This window comes from Giraffa tippelskirchi, chromosome 4 (genome assembly GCF_054371585.1).
Source record: "Giraffa tippelskirchi isolate mGirTip1 chromosome 4, T2T-mGirTip1v1.2.pri, whole genome shotgun sequence".
NCBI classification, from domain to species: Eukaryota; Metazoa; Chordata; class Mammalia; order Artiodactyla; family Giraffidae; genus Giraffa; species Giraffa tippelskirchi.
In genome coordinates this window covers 108,493,750-108,513,742 of record NC_137278.1, presented here as the reverse complement: position 1 = coordinate 108,513,742, position 19,993 = coordinate 108,493,750, and the positions used below count along the sequence as shown (strand labels likewise).

The window sequence follows — 19,993 nt, the reverse complement described above, 5'->3', positions numbered from 1 at the left end:
CAGTGGTTTCTGGACGTATAGATGGTTAGCCAAGCATTTAAAAACAAGCATGGGAAATCATCAAATAGAAGTGATGATGAAGTCTTGAAACTAAGATAGCTTGCCAAAGGGGAAGAGAGGATAAAACAAAATAAAAGAGAAAATAAAAACCACACTGTGAGGGGTAAAGGAGAGACTAAATGATAAGAAAGCAAAGACAGAAATTTTAGACTTAATGTTTTTTAAAAATATGTAATTGTAAAGGATAAGAAAGAAAATAGCAAGTATTCTAAAAAAAAAGAATTTGTTTTAGGAGTTCTCTGATTAAAATCTAAATGTAGGAAGATTTTTTAAAAATAGACACTAAAATAATCAAATGGTGCTTCTAGGGTCTGTTACTTATCTCAGCATTATTAAAGTATCAGTTATATATAATGGCACCATGTATTCATTTGTAAAGAGCTTTATAAAATTTTTATACCAAATGAAACTCACAGGTACTTTCTCAGATAAGAAATTTCTAAAAAAAATTTGATTCTGGAAATGATTTGTTTAATTATTTCATTTTTATGCAGATTAGCAACCCATATCATGTCAATAAGAATAAGGTTGGGTATAGCAGCTTAACAATTTTAGGCTGAAAGTTCATTTCCTTAAGCTGAAATTTCCATTTCTAATTCTTCCCGGATTTTTTTTCCAAGGTTAAACTTATCAGTCAAGTATTAAATCAACATAATTGCCTCATACATTTTCTCCTTTTATTTTTGGAATTATTATGAGTGAATTTGGAGACCTTTACAGGTAAAAAGTCATAATTCATTTGTGTTCAGTTGAGAATCTGGTGGTCTTGACCTGAAGTTTTTCTTTAGACCAAAAGTCATAGGTTGATTCAAACATTCAAGTGATGTTTGTAAAACGAAGAAAAAATTCTAGCAAGAAATAGTCTAAAATTTTTGTTTTGAAAAATTTAGACCTAAAGGATAGAGAAGCAAAGAGCTCCGAGTGTCATCTTTTAATATTTTCCAAGTTTTAGTTTCTCTGTGCCCCCATTTATCTGTGAAGTGAGAACAATCATTTTACTTATCTCATAGGGCATTTTTACAATTAAATGAGTTAAACTATATATATAAAACACTTAGAATGGTGTCCAGCACATAGTAAATTCTCAGTAAATGTTACATATCATTCTTACTTATAAGTTAAATATTCTTAACCTCCTTTATCCTTCCTGCTAATAATTCTTTCCCTTAAGGTTAAATGATAGTGAAATTGAACGACAGCATTTTAAAGACCAAGATATGTATTCTGATAAATCTGATAAAGAAAATGATCAAGAGCATGATGAGTCTGACAATGAGGGGATGGGGAAAAGTGAAGAAAGTGACACAGACACATCGGAAAGGCAGGATGACTCATACATTGAGCCTGAGCCTGTTGAGCCTTTACAGGAGACCACCTACACTGAACAGAGCCATGAAGAACTCGGAGAGGTAACCGTGTGACTTCCAAAGGTTTTTATTTTCTGTGAATGTATAGATGGGATTGAAGATGTTTGTATGGCCTATTGCTTATTTTCCTAAAAAGAGAATAGTATTCATATAATACTTATTTTAAACAGCTAAACATATATACTCATACAAATGCCAATATAGTATACTGAGTTTAAAGTTTATATTTTCTTCAGGTTTTCTTTTGAAATAAGATACTCCTTGATATTATTGCCAGAAACAAAGTAAACTGCAGGGAAGTGTGAATTTATAACTTTCTTGTTGTTGCTAATGCATAGAAGTAAACATAGTATAAATAGAATATGATATTTTTTGTAATGGATTCTTTGAAAATATCATTCACTTTAGTGTCTCTTGCAACTACCCTTTTACTAAATTTTATAGCTATTGACTATTTGCCTAATGGGTTATTTTCACATTTTAAGAATGCTCGGAATAATCCTATAGTGAATTATTTTTTTCTGCATTAGCTGTGTTATCTACATATCTATGTGTATGAAATAAATACAGTATTTCAGTATTTTTTGTTAATTGCAAAAGGCAGGGGAGGCATCTCAAACAGAAACCGTATCTGAAGAAAATAAAAGCCTTATCTGGACTTTGCTGAAACAAGTTCGACCTGGCATGGATCTATCCAGGGTGGTTCTGCCTACATTTATTTTGGAACCCCGTTCTTTCCTGGATAAACTTTCAGATTACTACTATCATGCAGATTTCCTATCTGAGTAAGTAAATTCTCATTTCTTAAAAGATGCTTCATTGTTTTAGAGATTTTTCAGAGTGCTAATTTCAGTTGTTGATTTCCCTGGTGGCTTAGACGGTAAAGTATCTGCCCACAATGCGGAAAACCTGGGTTCGATCCCTGGGTCAGGAAGATCCCCTGAAGAAGGAAATGGCAACCTACTCCAGTACTCTTGCCTGGAAAATCCCATGGACGGAGGAGCCTGGAAGGCTACAGTCCATGGGGTCGCAGAGTGTCAGACATGTTGTTACGCTGTACCAAAATCAAGCTCTAATGAGATCCTGTTCTCTCTTCTCCACCGCTAGTATAGTTGACCTTAATAAGAAGTACGTTTAATGCTTTGCTGTGATGTTTCTATTTATGAGGTCAAATGGGGTGATCACAAGCATGAGGAAGACAGTAATTCTGCCTCTGCCTTCACAGCACTGCCATCACAGGCTCCCCGACCTGTGACCTAACCCAACACAGGGAGAGCTGGTTGGCATTCTTTGTTCTCCTCACCTGAGTCCTCATTCAGGTCCTGTCCTAGGGTTTCTGCTTGTGTTTGTGCTTATCCTCTCTGTATGCAATAAGGCATGTGCAGCTTATTGCATCTGGAACATCCTGCCAATTGCTGGCTCATGGCATAAATCCCCACTTTCTTTGTTTTTCTTCCTGCAAGCTGATCCTGGGTGTAATTCTGAAAAAGGCAGGGCTAAAGGAGGTAGAGGAGGATCTGCCTACCTCCTTCCCAGAAGTTTCTTGGAGAACCATAGTTTTCAAGGTTCCACCTGCCGCCCCCATTCCAGCAGCAGTTTCAAGGCACTGTGTTTTCTGAGATACAAGGTTCTGGCCTTGTGACCTGATTTTTAGATTCTTCATCAATATCTGTATTCAGTTTATTAATGAATATTGAATAGCATTAATGAATATTGCAAGGAAAAAAAGTGTAAGCTGATTCAAAGGATCATTGATAAAACTGTGGGAGATTTTTGCAAATTAAGTCATACATGAAGTGTTAAGCTCCCTAAAATAAAAAGAGTTCTTAACCAGTGAATGAAAATGATCAGTAACTTAATAGAAAAAAGAGTGGAGAAAATGACCAGGCAGTTTAAAAATGAAGTAGGAACAAAGAATTCTGCAGGCAAGAATACTGGAGTGGGTAGCCATTCCCTTCTCCAGGGGATCTTTCTGACCCAGGGATCGATTCCAGATCTCTTGCACTGCAGGCAGATTCTTAAGGCTTCCCTGGTGGCTCAGGTGGTAAAGAATCTGCCTGCAAAGCATAAGACCCGGGTTCAATCCCTGGGTTGGGAAGATCCTCTGGAGAAGGGAATGGCTACCCACTCCAGTATTCTTGCCTGCAGAATCCCATGGGCAGAGGAGCCTGGTGGGCTACAGTCCATGGAGTCTCAAAGAGTCGGACACGACTGAGTGACTAACACACACAATAGAAACAAGTCCTTAAACATGTAAACTTAACTTTAAATAAGAGAAATGCAAATTCAAACCATAGTAAGATCTAATTTTCCATCCGTCTCATTGACCAAAAATCTAAATGCTCTTATACCTCAGTTCTCCTTTCTTTTATCTACCTAGAAACTTATTTCTCTCAGAATATGAGGCAGGTTCCTGTGAATCACAGTAAGATCTTGAGAGATGCCCATTTCCTCAAATTGAGAGATTGCACTTCAGGCAACACACACTTGGGGAGGTTGTGTGGGGCAGCAGGCGCTCATAGACTGCTGCTGGCTCATCCAGACTTGCACAGCGCCTTTGAGAGAAACCTGGCAGTATTTACCAAAATTATGTCAATGCATTCAGTCCTTTGATCCAGTAATCCTATGTCTGAGAATAACTCCTACAGATTCAACTCTACATATACAAAATGATACACATACAGAATTGTGGCAGCAGGGCTTGAAATAGCAAAAGATTAGATAACTCAAGTGTCCAGCCACAGTTGACTGGTTAAGTAATGTATCGTATATCCACACTAAGGAAGAGCTCTGTAGACTGATTAGAGGGATCATCAGGATTTTACGTGTGTGTGTTAAAAAAAAAAAAAAAGCAAAGTACAAAAGAATGCATTGTTTCCTCTCCCTTTTAAAGAAAAAGGCTATATATTATATTGCTTCTTTATGCTTTAAGAAAACTGTGCATAAAAAGAAACATTTTAAAAAGAAAGTTGCCTATGGTAGCTTAAGTAGGAAGAACATGGAGAGATGGGGCAATGGCAAGACTGTATACTTTTTTATATTGCTTTGGAGTTTGAACTATGTATTCTACATGCATGTAAAATTTTAAATAAATTTCATAATAAGAGAATTTAAAGCAAGAAAAGAAGAGCACAGTCAGAGGGATAACTCCCAAAAAGTTCAACAACTTTAACTTGGCAGTTGTCAGCAAGCCTAGGCCTAGCCTCCTCCATCTCACACTTCATCTCAAAAATCACCACATTGGACCTTTAGACGTGCTTACGGGAGTAGTATAAATAGTTAAATTGCTATGTTTGTGTGTATGTGTGTGTGTGTGTGTGTGTGTGTGTATATACATATATACATATGAAACTTCTCAGATTGACTTCTGAAAAACACAATCAGTGTTTTACTATGTTCACAGCAATAGCAGAAGGGCTAAGGGACAGATGAGTCATAGCTTCTAAAACTGTCTCTTTTAAAATGAAAATTGTTCTTTATCTATTAAATTGGTAGTTATTAAATAACTCTGGAAAATCAGTTGGTAGCAATTAGGGGAGATTCAAGTCTAAAGATGGGGTTAAAACTTTTTAATTTGTGTAAATTATTTTGTCTTCCATATTGGTGATTTGAAACTTCTGCATTTTATACTCGGAGAAGGCAATGGCACCCCACTCCGGTACTCTTGCCTGAGAAACCCCATGGACGGAGGAGCCTGGTAGGCTGCAGCCCATGGGGTCGCGAAGAGTTGGACACAACTGAGCGACTTCACTTTCACATTTCACTTTCATGCACTGGAGGAGGAAATGGCAACCCACTCCAGTATTCTTGCCTGGAGAATCCCAGGGACGGGAGCCTGGTGGGCTGCCGTCTATAGGGTCGCACATAGTCGGACACGACTGAAGCGACTTAGCAGCAGCAGCAGCATTTTATACTAGGGACTAAAAGGGCACATAGTCATGTGCTTCAGAGAGGCAATTTCATGGAAGAGGCTGATATCAGCATATTGTACTATAGCACTCACCAGCTACTGTTGATCGCTTCTAATTAACATCACCAGCTGAGAATAGACTAGATCAAGTGCATGTGGTCCTTTTCTGACATAAAGGACTAAAGACTTCTAATGAAATCATTAGCAAGACTGCTTGGCCATTGCTTCATCACTGCAAATGCTAGGGATCATGCAGTGCGTGAATCTCAGAATCTGTTATTTTTTTCAATCACAATTTCAAATAGAACTCCTAGCAATATCTGGGGTTCTGTAGAACCCTAGTTGAGAAACCTTGGTTTAGAGAGTTTTCAAAAACTACTTAAGCAGAGGCTGGGGCAATATATCAAATAATAAGAAAAATGGGGAGAAAAATAACTAGATTATGCAAAATGATTCTTGCATACTGATGACATGGTTACTTTTACCATCTGTTTTAAATATAAATTGTATGCTCTCCTGTCATTTCACATTCAGTTGTTGGCCTCATTAATATTAGGGAGACTTTGTGATATGTTCTGTAAAGTATTTGCATGTTATCATTTTGTGTTTTAGGGCTGCTCTTGAAGAAAATCCTTATTTCCGTTTGAAGAAAGTAGTGAAATGGTATTTATCGGGATTCTACAAAAAGCCAAAGGTAGTGTTTATGTTTTACTTTCTTTAGCCTTCTATATGTTTTTTTGGGTTATCTTAGATTATTTATGAATAATTACATTGCAAGCCCTCTTTCAATTTGCAAAATTGCAAAATACTTGGTTGTTTAGACCTGTATTCTGATTGAAGTCATTTAGTTTTATTTCATGTCATTATAATTTTATAAGGATAATTCTCAGATGATACAGTTAATTCTCAGATAATTCTCAGATGATAGAGTTAAGCCCATCTTGACTGGTTTAAGTTAGTACTTTGAATCTTCCATGTTTATAATTTGAAACTTGTATGTTTTTTACTAGGGACTGAAGAAACCTTATAATCCTATACTTGGTGAGACTTTCCGTTGTTTGTGGATTCATCCCAGAACAAACAGCAAAACTTTTTATATTGCTGAACAGGTATTAGAAATGCTTGTTATAGAAGGAAAACTGATTTGGAAGTTAAGATTTTTTTTTTAGAGAAAATATTAACTCAGTAAATTCACTGTTGATTAACCTTTCTTATTAGTGAACATTTGATAAGCATTTAACCTCTTAATACTGACTACTACTAAATACCATACTCTCTTACAGTCATGGAATCCTGTGATCAAAAATAAGGCTTTATTTTTCTTGCTTTGCTCTCTGCCTTTTTTTTTTTTTTTGGACCGGATTCTTCAGTGGTTCTCCAATTCCTAAATCAAATTTAAACCCATTTCTCTTAACATTCAGAGTCCTCCATATCTTTCTAAATTTATCTCACGTTGCTGGCTTTTGGGGGCTTCCCTGGTGGCTCAGCTGGTAAAAGAATCTGCCTGCAATGTGGGAGACCCAGGTTCGATCCCTGGTTTGGGAAGATCCCCTGGAGAAGGGAACAGCTACACACTCCAGTATTCTGGCCTGGAGAATTCCATGGACCGTGAAGTCCATGGGGTCGCTGAGTCGGATACGACTGAGCAACTTGCACTCACCTGCCGTTTTAAGCACTCCACAGTAGTCAGATCTGTGCATTCACAATTAGATAACCTGATATTGCACTTTTTTGCCTCGTTATTTTTAAATTTAATTCTCCAACCCTATTTCTTCCCAGCTATTCATCTAAATAAATTCTGGCCTGCTTATCTTTCATATAGAGAATGTAAGGAGGATGAGAATACAATGTGTTATCTGAGAAACCTTCGTCTTCCCAATAAATTTTAATGTACTCCTCAGATTGAAAGCACTTTATCTGTATTAGTTTTTTACATGATTGCATTTTAGGCTGTAATTCTTCACTCAGTTGAGAAGCTTGAGAAGTGATTAATTTTACCTTTGTCTCATTTTAGAAACCTTAAGATGTATATGTATCAAAATATTAATTATTAAAATGACATATTTGTTAAAGCCTTTGTTAGTTTCTTAAGTCTCTTCAGTAATCTACATGAAGAATAGCCACTGTATTAGTTATTCATTGCTGTATAATAAACTCAAAACTTAATGGCTTAAGACAACAAACATTTATTATTTCGTATAATAAGGTTAGGAATCTGAGAGCTGTTTAGCTGGGTGGTTCTGGCTCAGGATCTCTCCTGAGGCTGAGGTCAAGATGTCAGCCAGCTTTGCAATATTCTGAAGGCTTCTGGGCTGAAGGATTCTGCTTCCAAGGTCATCACATGGCTTTTGAGAGGAGGTCAGTACCTTATCACATGGGCCTCTCCATAGAGTTGTTCACAACATGGAAGCTGGCTGTTCAAAGCTAATGATTTGAAAGAGACATACACACACTGAGATATATACTGCATTATTGCCTAATTTCAGAGGTGACATATTATGACTTCCACACAAACTGACCTGGATACAGTGGGTACAGTGTAAGAGGAGCTCATCCATTGCTGTGAATACCAGGAGGTGGGTTTCCTTGAGATACATCCTGAATATTGGTTCCTACAATCGTCAATATTTAGTTTTACTGTTAAATACTTACCAAATATTTATTTTAATTCATTATTAGAATATAATTCTAAGACTTGAGCTTTTGATAATATCACAGTAATATGCTTACAATTATTATATTTTCATGTATGTTTCCTGTATTCAATAGGTGTCTCATCATCCACCAATATCTGCCTTTTATGTCAGTAACCGAAAAGATGGATTTTGCCTTAGTGGTAGTATCCTGGCTAAGTCCAAGTTCTATGGTGAGTTTACCCATGTCTCAATCTATATGCTTTTCTGGGATGTAGTATTTTCTGGTGAGCTTTAATATAGACAATGTCTTGTAGTGTTTTCAGCAAGGGATTTGTATGTCATTTTAAGTATCAGTTTTACTTGGATAATGACTTTTCATTTTTGTTGTTTTTCTTTGCTCATTCATAAATAGAGGTTTCATCACATATGTGTAAATTTACCACAAACACCACTTATCAAAACACAGAATAATGACTGTCCACTATAGCTCGCCATTTTAGTCCACAATATATTTCTTTTGCCTTTAGCTCTACTAAGATTTTTTGTTTCATTTGAGTGTACCTGAGGGGTTGATCTTTTGATTTAGTCTTTGAATAGAGAGAGAGAGAATCCAAATACAGTTAGAATACTTGGCCAGAGTCCAATATTGAGAGTAATGATATTTTTACCTTAAATCAAGTAACATGCTACTAAAAACTTTGGTTAAAAAAAAAAAAAAGGAAAAGAAAGAAATATGTACAGTAGGAAATCTTAATCTAAAACCTGTGACAGTTCATACAAGCAGATCATACGTGGATGCTTGCTTTGTATGGCTTTTGGTTTTGATTTTTTTTGCCTAGTTTTATATTTCGCTTGTTTCAGAGTGCAATCATTTTCTTCTGAAAGTTGCATGTATTTGAGTTTTTCCCCACTGTACCCTTCATTTCTTCATGTCCCTACCCTCACTATAGTGTAGATAGCTTTTGTGAATGTGTGTTCTACCCTTGTAGAATTTTTATTAAGTACCAACTACATAGCTCACTTTCTGGGATTACTTGCAGCTAGCCTTCTTTTTTTCAGTGTTATAGTGAATATAGTTGTGTATATCAAAACTATCTGTTCCTTTGTAATTTGAAAAAATTTACTAAGTTCAGACTTTGTAGGGACAATTTTTTTGTAACTTCCTCATTTCTTCTTTGGTTATTGACTTGCTCATATAGAAACTTCTTGCTTGGAGAGTTTGATAATTTATTTTGTTTTAGGAATTGGTGCATTTTCTTGAATCTAAATTAAGCTAAATTTAATGACATCTGGGCAGCGTGTATTCCTCTTAACAAATAGTCTGTTGACATTTTGATGTACTAAATTATCAGTTTTTCCTTTGATGGTTTTTGCTTTTGATGTCACAGAAAAATCCTTTTGCACTTCAGCTTATGTAATAATTCACTTATATATTTTATAATTTTATGCTTTCATTGATCTTTAATTTGCCTGGAACTTACTTTGATGTATATATTGTGAATGGAGTGAAGCAAGATCACAACTTTCTTTTCCTAAAAGCCAATTAATTTTCTCAGTATCTAGTTTGTTTATAAATGATTTTTAGTGGCATTATTTTCTATTTCAGGTTCTGTCTTCTCAGGTCTGTTTTTCTCTTGTACCACTAGTCTTTGCCCTAAGAACCCTTTATTTTTAAATGGGTTTCTTATATTCTTTGGAGCAGGTGAAATATAGGTACTTAGCCACTTTGCTATGGGTTAAATAATTTATCATCATTTGGCATAGCTGCTTTCGTTTTTCAAATAGTATGCATAAACCATCAATTTCATAATCAGAATACGATTTAAGATTTTGGAATTCTGAACCCCAGTCTTGACTTAACCAAATCAAAATCACTGGGCTCAAGAATATACATTTTTACAATCACTTCAGGTAATTCTGATGTACACTATAATCTGAAATAGCTGATGATACAATGTTAAATGAAAAGCAGAATACATCTATGCTCTGAGTCACCTCTACTTTAAAAGTATTCATGTTTCTAAAGTAAAAGTAAACATGCATTCATGTATAGGAAAAAAATCAACATTTCATGATTAACTTGAATTATAGAATAATGGATAATTATCTTTGGATTTTTCAACTTGCCCATGAAGAACACATATTTCCTTTAAAATAAGGAAACATTCAGTTATTTTAAGATATAATATGGCTATGAATCAGTTCAGTTCAGTTCAGTCGCTCAGTCGTGTCTGACTCTTTGCGACCCCATGAATTGCAGCACGCCAGGCCTCTCTGTCCATCACCAACTCCTGGAGTCTACCCAAACCCATGTTCATCGAGTTGGTGATGCCATCCAACCATCTCATCTTCTGTCGTCCCCTTCTCCTCCTGCCCCCAATCCTACCCAGCATTAGGGTCTTATCCAATGAGTCAACCCTTCGCATGAGGTGGCCAAAGTATTGGAGTTTCAGCTTCAACATCAGACCTTCCAATGAACACCCAGGATTGATCTCTTTTAGGATGGATTGATTGGATCTCCTTGCAGTCCAAGGGACTCTCAAGAGTCTTCTCCAACACCAAGTTCAAAAGCATCAATTCTTCGGCGCTCAGCTTTCTTCACCGTCCAACTCTCACATCCATACATGACCACTGGAAAAACCATAGCCTTGACTAGACGGACTTTTGTTGGCAAAGTAATGTCTCTGCTTTTAAATATGCTATCTATGTTGGCCATAACCTTCCTTCCAAGGAGTAAGCATTTTTTAATTTCATGGCTGCAGTCACCATCAGCAGTGATTCTGGAGCCCAAAAAAATAAAGTCTGACACTGTTTCCACTGTTTCCCCATCTATTTCCCATGGAGTGATGGGACCAGATGCCATGATCTTAGTTTTCTGAACATTGAGCTTTAAGCCAACTTTTTCACTCTCCTCCTTCACCTTCATCAAGAGGCTCTTTAGTTCTTCTTCACTCTCTGCCATAAGGGTGGTGTCATCCGCATATCTGAGGTTATTGTTATTTCTCCCGGCAATCTTGATTCCAGCTTGTGTTTCTTCCAGCCCAGCGTTTCTCATGATGTACTCTGCATAGAAGTTAAATCAGCAGGATGACAATATACAGCCTTGACGTACTCCTTTTCCTATTTGGAACCAGTGTGTTGTTCCATGTCCAGTGCTAACTGTTGCTTCCTGACCTGCATACACGTTTCTCAAGAGACAGGTCAGATGGTCTGGTATTCCCTTCTCTTTCAGAATTTTCCACGGTTTATTGTGATCCACACAGTCAAAGGCTTTGGCATAGTCAATAAAGCAGAAATCGATGTTTTTCTGGAACTCTCTTGCTTTTTCGATGATCCAGTGGATATTGGCAATTTGATATCTGGTTCCTCTGCCTTTTCTAAAACCAGCTTGAACATCTGGAAGTTCACAGTTCACGTATTGCTGAAGCCTGTCTTGGAGAATTTTGAGTATTACTTTACTAGCATGTGAGATGAGTGCAATTGTGCGGTAGTTTGAGCATTCTTTGGCATTGCCTTTCTTTGGAATTGGAACGAAAACTGACCTTTTCCAGTCCTGTGGCCACTGCTGAGTTTTCCAAATTTGCTGGCATATCGAGTGTAGCACTTTCACAGCATCACCTTTGAGGATTTGAAATAGCTCAACTGGAATTCCATCACCTCCACTAGCTTTGTTCGTAGTGATGCTTTCTAAGGCCCACTTGACTTCACATTCCAGGATGTCTGGCTCTAGGTGAGTGATCACACCATTGTGATTATCTGGGCCATGAAGATCTTTTTTGTACAGTTTTTCTGTGTATTCTTGCCACCTCTTCTTAATATCTTCTGCTTCTGTTAGGTCCATGCCATTTCTGTCCTTTATCGAGCCTATCTTTGCATGAAATGTTCCTTTGGTATCTCTAATTTTCTTGAAGAGATCTCTAGTCTTTCCCAATCTGTTGTTTTACTCTATTTCTTTGCACTGATTGCTGAGGAAGGCTTTCTCATCTCTCCTTGCTATTCTTTGGAACTCTGCATTCAGATGGGAATATCTTTCCTTTTCTCCTTTGCTTTTTGCTTCTCTTCTCTTCCCAGCTATCTGTAAGGCCTCCTCAGACAGCCATTTTGCTTTTTTGTATTTCTTTTCCATGGGAATTTTCTTAATCCCTGTCTCCTGTACAATGTCACGAACCTCTGTCCATAGTTCATCAGGCACTCTGTCTATCAGGTCTAGTCTCTTAAATCTATTTGTCACTTCCACTGTATACTCATAAGGGATTTGATCTAGGTCATACCTGAATGGTCTAGTGGTTTTTCCCTACTTTCTTCAATTTAAGTCTGAATTTGGCAATAAGCAGTTCATGATCTGAGCCACAGTCTGCTCCTGGTCTTGTTTTTGCTGACTGTATAGAGCTTCTCCATCTTTGGCTGCAAAGAATATAATCAATCTGATTTTGGTGTTGACCATCTGGTGATGTCCACGTGTAGAGTCTTCTCTTGTGTTGCTGGAATAGAGTGTTTGCTATTACCAGTGCATTCTCGTGGCAAAACTCTATTAGCCTTTACCCTGCTTCATTCTGTACTCCAAGGCCAAATTTGCCTGTTACTCCAGGTGTTTCTTGACTTCCTACTTTTGCATTCCAGTCCCCTATAATGAAAAGGACATCTTTTTTGGGTGTTAGTTCTAGAAGGTCTTGTAGGTCTTCATAGAACCGTTCAACTTCAGCTTCTTCGGCGTTACTGGTCGGGGCATAGACTTGGATTACCGTGATATTGAATGGTTTGCCTTGAAAACGAACAGAGATCATTCTGTCGTTTTTGAGATTGCATCCAAGTACTGCATTTTGGACTCTTTTGTTGACCATGATGGCTACTCCATTTCTTCTAAGGGATTCTTGCCCACAGTAGTAGATATAATGGTCATCCTAGTTAAATTCACCCATTCCAGTCCATCTTAGTTCACTGATTCCTAGAATGTCGACGTTCACTCTTGCCATCTCCTGTTTGACCACTTCCAGTTTGCCTTGATTCATGGACCTAACATTCCAGGTTCCTATGCAATATTGCTCTTTTCAGCATCAGATTTTGCGTCTATCACCAGTCACATCCACAGTTGGGTATCGTTTTTGCTTTGGCTCCATCCCATCATTCTTTCTGGAGTTATTTCTCCACTGATCTCCTTTAGCATATTGGGCATCTACTGACCTGGGGAGTTCATCTTTCAGTGTCCTACCCTTTGGCCTTTTCATACTGTTCATGGGGTTCTCACGGCAAGAATACTGAAGTGGTTTGCCATGCCCTTCTCCAGTGGACCACAATCTGTCAGACCTCTCCACCATGACCCATCCGTCTTGGGTGGCCCCACACGGCATGGCTTAGTTTCACTGAGATAGACAAGGCTGTGGTCCATGTGATCAGATTAGCTAGTTTTCTGTAATTTTAGTTTTGGTGTGTCTGCCCTCTGATGCCCTCTAGCAACACTTACCGTCTTACTTGGTTTTCTCTTACCTTGGGCCTTGGGTAATACCTCTCGCTGCCACCGCCGTTGCTGCCAGCCCCAGCCCCCGGCCCAGCCTAGGCCCTGTCGGCCGCCGTCCCTGGCCCCTGGCCTGGCCTAGCCCCTCTCGGCTGCCGCCCCCGGCCTCCGGCCCCTGGCCCGGCCTAGCCCCTCTCAGCCGTCACCCCCGGCCCGTCCTATACCCTCTCGGCCGCCGCCCCCAGCCCGGCCTAGCTCCTCTCGGCCACGCTTCTGCGCCGAGCCGTCGCAGCCGCCTCGCTTCTGCGCCGAATACTATATAATAAAAGATAAATGATTTAATGATATGCCAGCACATGTATACAGTTGGATACAAAAGATCTGTGTGGTTTTCCTGTGTTAAAAATATATATGGACAAGAGTGTCTGAATAAAGCCCTACTGGACCATCCTTCTCCTCTGTACATCTGGCCCTAATACCAAAAGCAGCTGCCTGAAGATGTTAAGGAGAGAGCAGTCGCAGGCAAATTCAGTGGGAAGTCCACAGTCATGGGACAGAAATCACACAGAATGAATCCTTGCTTCTCAGCTTCAGGTTACATACGGCTAACAGGGTAAACTGGTAGAAACATTGCAACCTTTCCAGCCTGGGGAATGAAGCACTAAATTTGAAGAAACCATGGCCACTAGACAGAGCACAGGAACCTGAAAAGGAAAAGAGCCAGAGAGGGATCTCAAATTTATTGTCGTAAAATTAACCATAATATTTTCTTATCTTCCTTTTCAGTGTCTGTAGGCTCCGTAGTGAATCTGCTCATTTTATTCCTGATTTGTATTCTTTATTTTGATCTGTCTGTATCAATTCTTGGCTTCCCTAATTTTCTGAATTATCTGTCCATTTTATACACTGATGACTATTCATCCTTATTTCCCTTCTTCTACCTACTTGGAATTTAATTAGTTCTTTTTCTAATTTCATAGGGTAAAGAGTCAGATCACTGATTTGAATGTTTCTTTTTTTCTAATTTAAGTTGTAAATTTCCCTCTAAGCACCCTTTTCTACTGTAGATAACTGATAGGTATCCTCAATATGTTTTGTTTGTTTTGGAATGGTTAAATTATTTTCTGTGAAATTTAATAAGCAATATTTATTTCAGGAAACTCATTATCTGCAATATTAGAAGGAGAAGCACGGTTAACTTTCTTGAATAGAGGTGAAGATTATGTAATGACAATGCCATATGCTCATTGTAAAGGTAAATATTTTCTATACTTGTTAGATTTCCCCTAAATCTTCTTTTTAAGTAAACGTATTTGACTGTAATTTGTTATGTTTTGAGATTGACGGAGTTTCTTGGCCTTTTGTTTGAAAGTGTCCTTGATTTACAGATACATAAGATCATTGTTATCATCTGCTGATACTTCTATGGTGAATTAATTCACCACAATGGACTTTCTGTGACATGTATATTAGTTTGGCAGAGACTAATTTATAATAATGACATTTCATTTGCCTTATCTGCAAGTTGTAAAATCTGATGAGACTGACTATTATTTCAGAATCCTTGAAAGTGATTTTCATTTTTTTGTACCATTACCTATTCCTTAAATGTTAATTTACTGCTTTTCACTGTAACAGGCTCCTTAAAGTTTTTTCTCATCCTTATTTGGCAATTGCTTAAAAATTAATGTATTATGCTTTTCTCCCATTATTTAGTGTACAGATAAAGATATTAAATAATAACTATCAGGACAGGACAGGCACTCAACTATTCTGTGCACTCTACATTTATAAACTCATCTAATTATTCCAGTAGCCCTATAAATTAGGTAATAATTATCTTTGTTTGATGGACAAGCAAAATGAGGCAGAAAGAGGTTAGCACAAGTTCTGCAATCTGTACTGCAGTTCTATATGGCATCATCTTAAACACTCTGCTCCATCATTATCTATACCATCCTTTCCAACCCATTTCTTAAAAATAGCTTTTTAGGGTAATTATCCTCTATTTTAGGAACTGATTCATGAAAACATAGAAATTACTTAATATGGCCTCATTTCACAGATGAAAAAACTTGTAAGGGTTAGGAATGTTACCTAAAGCCAGACCAGCTAGTTAGTAAGCATGCTGAGACTAAACTCTAGGCTATTTGAGCCCATTCATTATACCATGAACCTACCTGGTACTAAGTACAAGAGTGCCAACTTGTGGCCTCAGGCTGGATAATTCTTAGAGCTTCATGTGTGGTTCTTGAAATAAGCGTGAAGTGAAACATTTGAAATCATGAATTGATAAATATATTTTTTAAATTTTGGAATAAGTAAAATGATATTTTATGTAGATAAATACCTGATGCCAGACTTAAATAGCAACAGGGAAAACTTTTCAGAGCACTGTTTATATTGCAGGGAAAAAAGGAAATTACAGCCTCTTGTGAATGAGGAAATTATTATTTTATACCTTTGTATATTTTCTAAGATGTGTTCCCCAAGTCAGTAGTCTCAAATTATTTTATAAAGCAAGAATTCCATAGTCAAATAACTTGGAAACATTGCATAGTCTGTTCCTCTCTTGAAAATTAGCATTGTGTATTTGCATAGTAAAGACTGCCATGGGAGTTTAGTGCAACTTGGAAGGCATTATGCTAAGAAGTAAGGTCAGATAGAGAAGGACAAATACAGTGTATCACTTATACATGGAATCTAAAAAATACAACAAACTAGTGAATATAACAAAAAAAGCAGCAGATTGCCAGATACAGAGAACAAGCTAGTGGTGACCAATTGTGGGTGGATTTTAGTGTTAGGGGAGTGGAGGGCACAAACTACTGGGTATAAGATAGGCTCAAGGCTCAAGGATGTGTATACAGTATGGGCAATATAACCAAGGCTTCATAATAACTGTGAATGGAAAATAATCTTTAAAAATTGTATGAGAATTTTTAAATTTTTAAAAATTCTATCTGAAATGTTGTTTAAAAAATCAAATTGAAAAAAGACCTGTTACAGTATGATTGTATGCAAAATGAGCTGATATGGTTTCTGTGCATACATGGTAAAAATACACAAACTGTGGAGATGATAAACATGGGGGAAAAAAGAAATTAGTCCAAGAACATACACACACACAGCCTGTTTAACTCCTCAGACTCAGAATTTCCCCAGCGTTTAGTCAAGTGCCAAAATGGGGAGATTTTTAAATTTATCTTACACGGTTGATTATTGTTGTTTGCAGTACTTACTTTCTATAATGTCACCATAACCCTGAATTAATGAATACCAAACTGTTGCTCCTAGAGGAAACACATGATGAGGTTCTCATGAGCCTTCTGTCAACGTATTTTCATCACCCAGTCAAAACATAACTTTGATTTTATTTGTGTGCTTAGTCGCTCAGTCATGTGCGACCCCATGCACTGTAGCCCGCCAGGTTCCTCTGTCCATGAGGATTCTCCAGGCAAGAATACTGGAGTGGAGCTATGCCCTCCTCCAGGGGATCTTCCCAACCCAGGGATCAAACCCAGGTTTCCCACATGGCAGGCAGCTTCTTTTGAGACAAGGATTGCTTTCTTTCTCACGTATTTTTGATTCATTAACATTGAATCAACAGCTAGCAGCACTGTTATTTTTGATTCATTAACATTGAATTAACAGCCAGCAGCACTGTAACTCGTACCTAAACCAACCCACGTATTTTCCCTGTAAGGTACATGGCAGTCTTGTGCTTAAGAACACCAGACAGCACTTTAGCACTACATTTGGGGGACATTGTAAATAGTAAAATCACCAACAAAAAGCACAAAAATGTGGCACTGAATACTGCGTAAAAGACTCTGCATGAGCAATGAAACCAGAAGTCAGCATCTCGCCTTGTTTGACTTCAACTTCAGTGTGCACATTGGACAACTCAAATATTCACCACTCTGCACACATCCATGAATGGCTACAAAAATGCTCTGGGTAGGGACTACTAACTTATTTTGGTGAGAATAGGGAATTCCCTGGTGGGAATAGGGAATTCCACGGTTAGGACTTTGACTTTCACTACAGGGGGCATGGGTTTGATCCTTGGTGGGGGAACTGGAACTAAGATCCTACATGCTACATGGTACAGTTTAAAAAAAAGAAAAAGGTATTTTAGTGAGAGTATTAATTGGCAAATATAGAATCTTCAGCTAATGTGGATCAACTGTTATCTTTTTAAATCCTCCAGAACCAACTTTGTGTATTATAGATTGTTATTGGATAGGATAGAATCCTCTTGAATTATTAGTTTCTACTAGAAGGAGATTAAATTGTAAAGTTCTGCTTGTGATAAGCCAGTGTCTCTCTCTTCAAACTTTTGTCAAAATTGTTTTTTTTTTCCTTTAGGAATTCTTTATGGCACAATGACACTGGAGCTTGGTGGAACAGTCAATATTACATGTCAAAAAACTGGATACAGTGCAATACTTGAATTCAAACTAAAGGTTAGTAGAGAATGATAGGAGGTATCACCTAGTTAAAGAGGAGCTATGCTATAAATATTGAACAAAGAGCACAATTTTGTTCCTAACTGAAAACTAAATAGAACACAGAATTCATGAAAAGGCAGCCTTGGAAGATTCAAATCAATAGAAAGCCGTGATTTTCTTGTTTTTAATTTTAGCTAATAAAACTGTTGGCGAGTGAGTGAATGAGCAAGTGAGTGGAAGTCATTCAGTCATGTCCGACTCTTTGCAACCCCATGGACTATACAGTCCATGGAATTCTACAGGCCAGAATACTGGAGTGGGTAGCCTATCCCTTCTCCAGGGGATCTTCCCAACCCAGGATTCGAACTGGGGTCTCCTTCATTGCAGGCAGATTCTTTACCAACTAAGCTATCAGGGAAGTCCATAGGAAATTTAAGAAGAAGAGAATGAATGGAAATTTCTTAGTAAATTGAAGCATCGCTTTACAGAATATCAAAAAGAATATATCTGAAAAGAAGTATGTATCAGCTTGAGCTATAGTTGTGTACATTAAAGGAGTTGTATTACTTATTATTTCTGACTTAACATATTCTGGAATTTGCAAGCTTAGAAACAGCTATATTCTGTTTCTTAGTGGTTCTATGGGCCAGGAATTTGGACAGGGCATATTGGGGATGGCTTGTCTCTGCTGCATTATGCCTGGGGCAACAGTTACGCAGGCTGTGAGAGACTTAACAGTTGGGGGCTGGAAACATCTAAAGGCTCATCACTTCATGACTGCTGACATGTAAGTAAAGTTGAAGTGACTGAAAGACTGGGACTGCAGATCTGAGCATGTGATCTTGTCTTCCTAACATCAAGGGAACTTTAAGATAGTTAGACTTCTTGGCTCAGGATTCCAAGTACAAGTGTCCTTGTGAGCAAGGCAGAAGAAGATGCATTGCTGTCCATGACGTAGCCTCAGAAATCAAATTACATCATTTCCACCATTCTCTACTAGTTGAAGAGTTACAAACCCACCTAAATTCAAGGGGAAGGGATATAGACCCCACTTCTCAGTGAGAGGATGGATGCCAGGCTCTCATTGAGGAAGAGCATGTGGACTGAAGGGGGAGGGGAGATATAGTTGAGGTCATCTTTGGAAAGTTCTGTCTGCCTCAGCATGGAAGGGAAATTTAAGATCTTTTCACAGTATCATTTGTTGATGTAGCACAGCATTATTTTTAGATAAAAATATTTCTATAAATTATTTAATGCTTACAACCAAATATTAGTTGTAAGTATCAGTTATGTTGATATCCAGCAGATCAGCATCTTTGCTGTAATAGAAAGAATCTCTTTAAGTATTATCTGATGCAGTACCCTTTGATTTTTTTCCTTCTTAGCAAACGATACTGAAAATCATGACTGAAGAGGTCTTAAGTAGTTTATGACATCTTTAAGGATTAGATTGGAGCATCAAAATTTTGTCAGTGAGGACAAACATCAGTAAGGCAATATAGTGACTCAAAATATATTTCTTCTAATTAAATTTCAGAAGTTTTTTGATTGAGTATTGTTTTATTGGTTTGTTTAAAGGAGGAGTTCCTATTAAATATATGAGTTAAGTCTCTTATGTTTACTGAGTTGTTATTGCTTAAGATACTGCAGCATGGATAGAGTGCCATCTTGAGTCAAGAGAGCCCAAGACACGAGTCAGTTATTTCAGTGTTACTTTCTTAACATGTTTATCAGGACTTATATAGTCTGTTTTTATCTGTTTTTTCACAGCAATAAATTTAAAATTTTTACTGAACATTTCTGACTAAAATTTGAGTCAATATTTCACCATTTGTGCCTCAACAGCACTGTATAGTTATATAGTTACTTTTTTGGTTGGTTTTTTTTTTTTTTTTGTCTACATGGTATGTAAATATGTTAAAAGTAAAATGTTTCTTCAACGTTTTTTCTTTTAAAAGCCATTTCTAGGTAGTAGTGACTGTGTTAATCAAATATCAGGTAAACTAAAATTGGGAAAAGAAGTACTAGCTACTTTGGAAGGACATTGGGTAAGTATTTTTATATTTTAGCTTCACAAAAAGAATTTTATTCAGTGGGAAAAAATTAAACATCCG

General features: G+C 37.4%; 1 protein-coding gene across 29 annotated transcripts in view; it reads left to right on the top strand.

The window, feature by feature from the left end:
• Nucleotides 1-19,993, top strand: part of OSBPL8 (oxysterol binding protein like 8) — a 159,854-nt gene that overhangs the window by 125,474 nt on the left and 14,387 nt on the right. For all 29 annotated transcript variants that reach the window (XR_014051709.1, XR_014051707.1, XR_014051710.1 and 26 more), the window contains 8 exons: nt 1,232-1,469; nt 2,028-2,212; nt 5,950-6,031; nt 6,348-6,446; nt 8,107-8,203; nt 14,582-14,680; nt 17,797-17,894; nt 19,838-19,927. Coding sequence is in view for 24 of the 29 variants with exons in the window: in XM_081483909.1 (XP_081340035.1) it covers nt 1,232-1,469; nt 2,028-2,212; nt 5,950-6,031; nt 6,348-6,446; nt 8,107-8,203; nt 14,582-14,680; nt 17,797-17,894; nt 19,838-19,927 (988 nt within the window). In the remaining 5 variants the exon portion in view is untranslated. The remainder of the gene's footprint in view (nt 1-1,231; nt 1,470-2,027; nt 2,213-5,949; nt 6,032-6,347; nt 6,447-8,106; nt 8,204-14,581; nt 14,681-17,796; nt 17,895-19,837; nt 19,928-19,993) is intronic.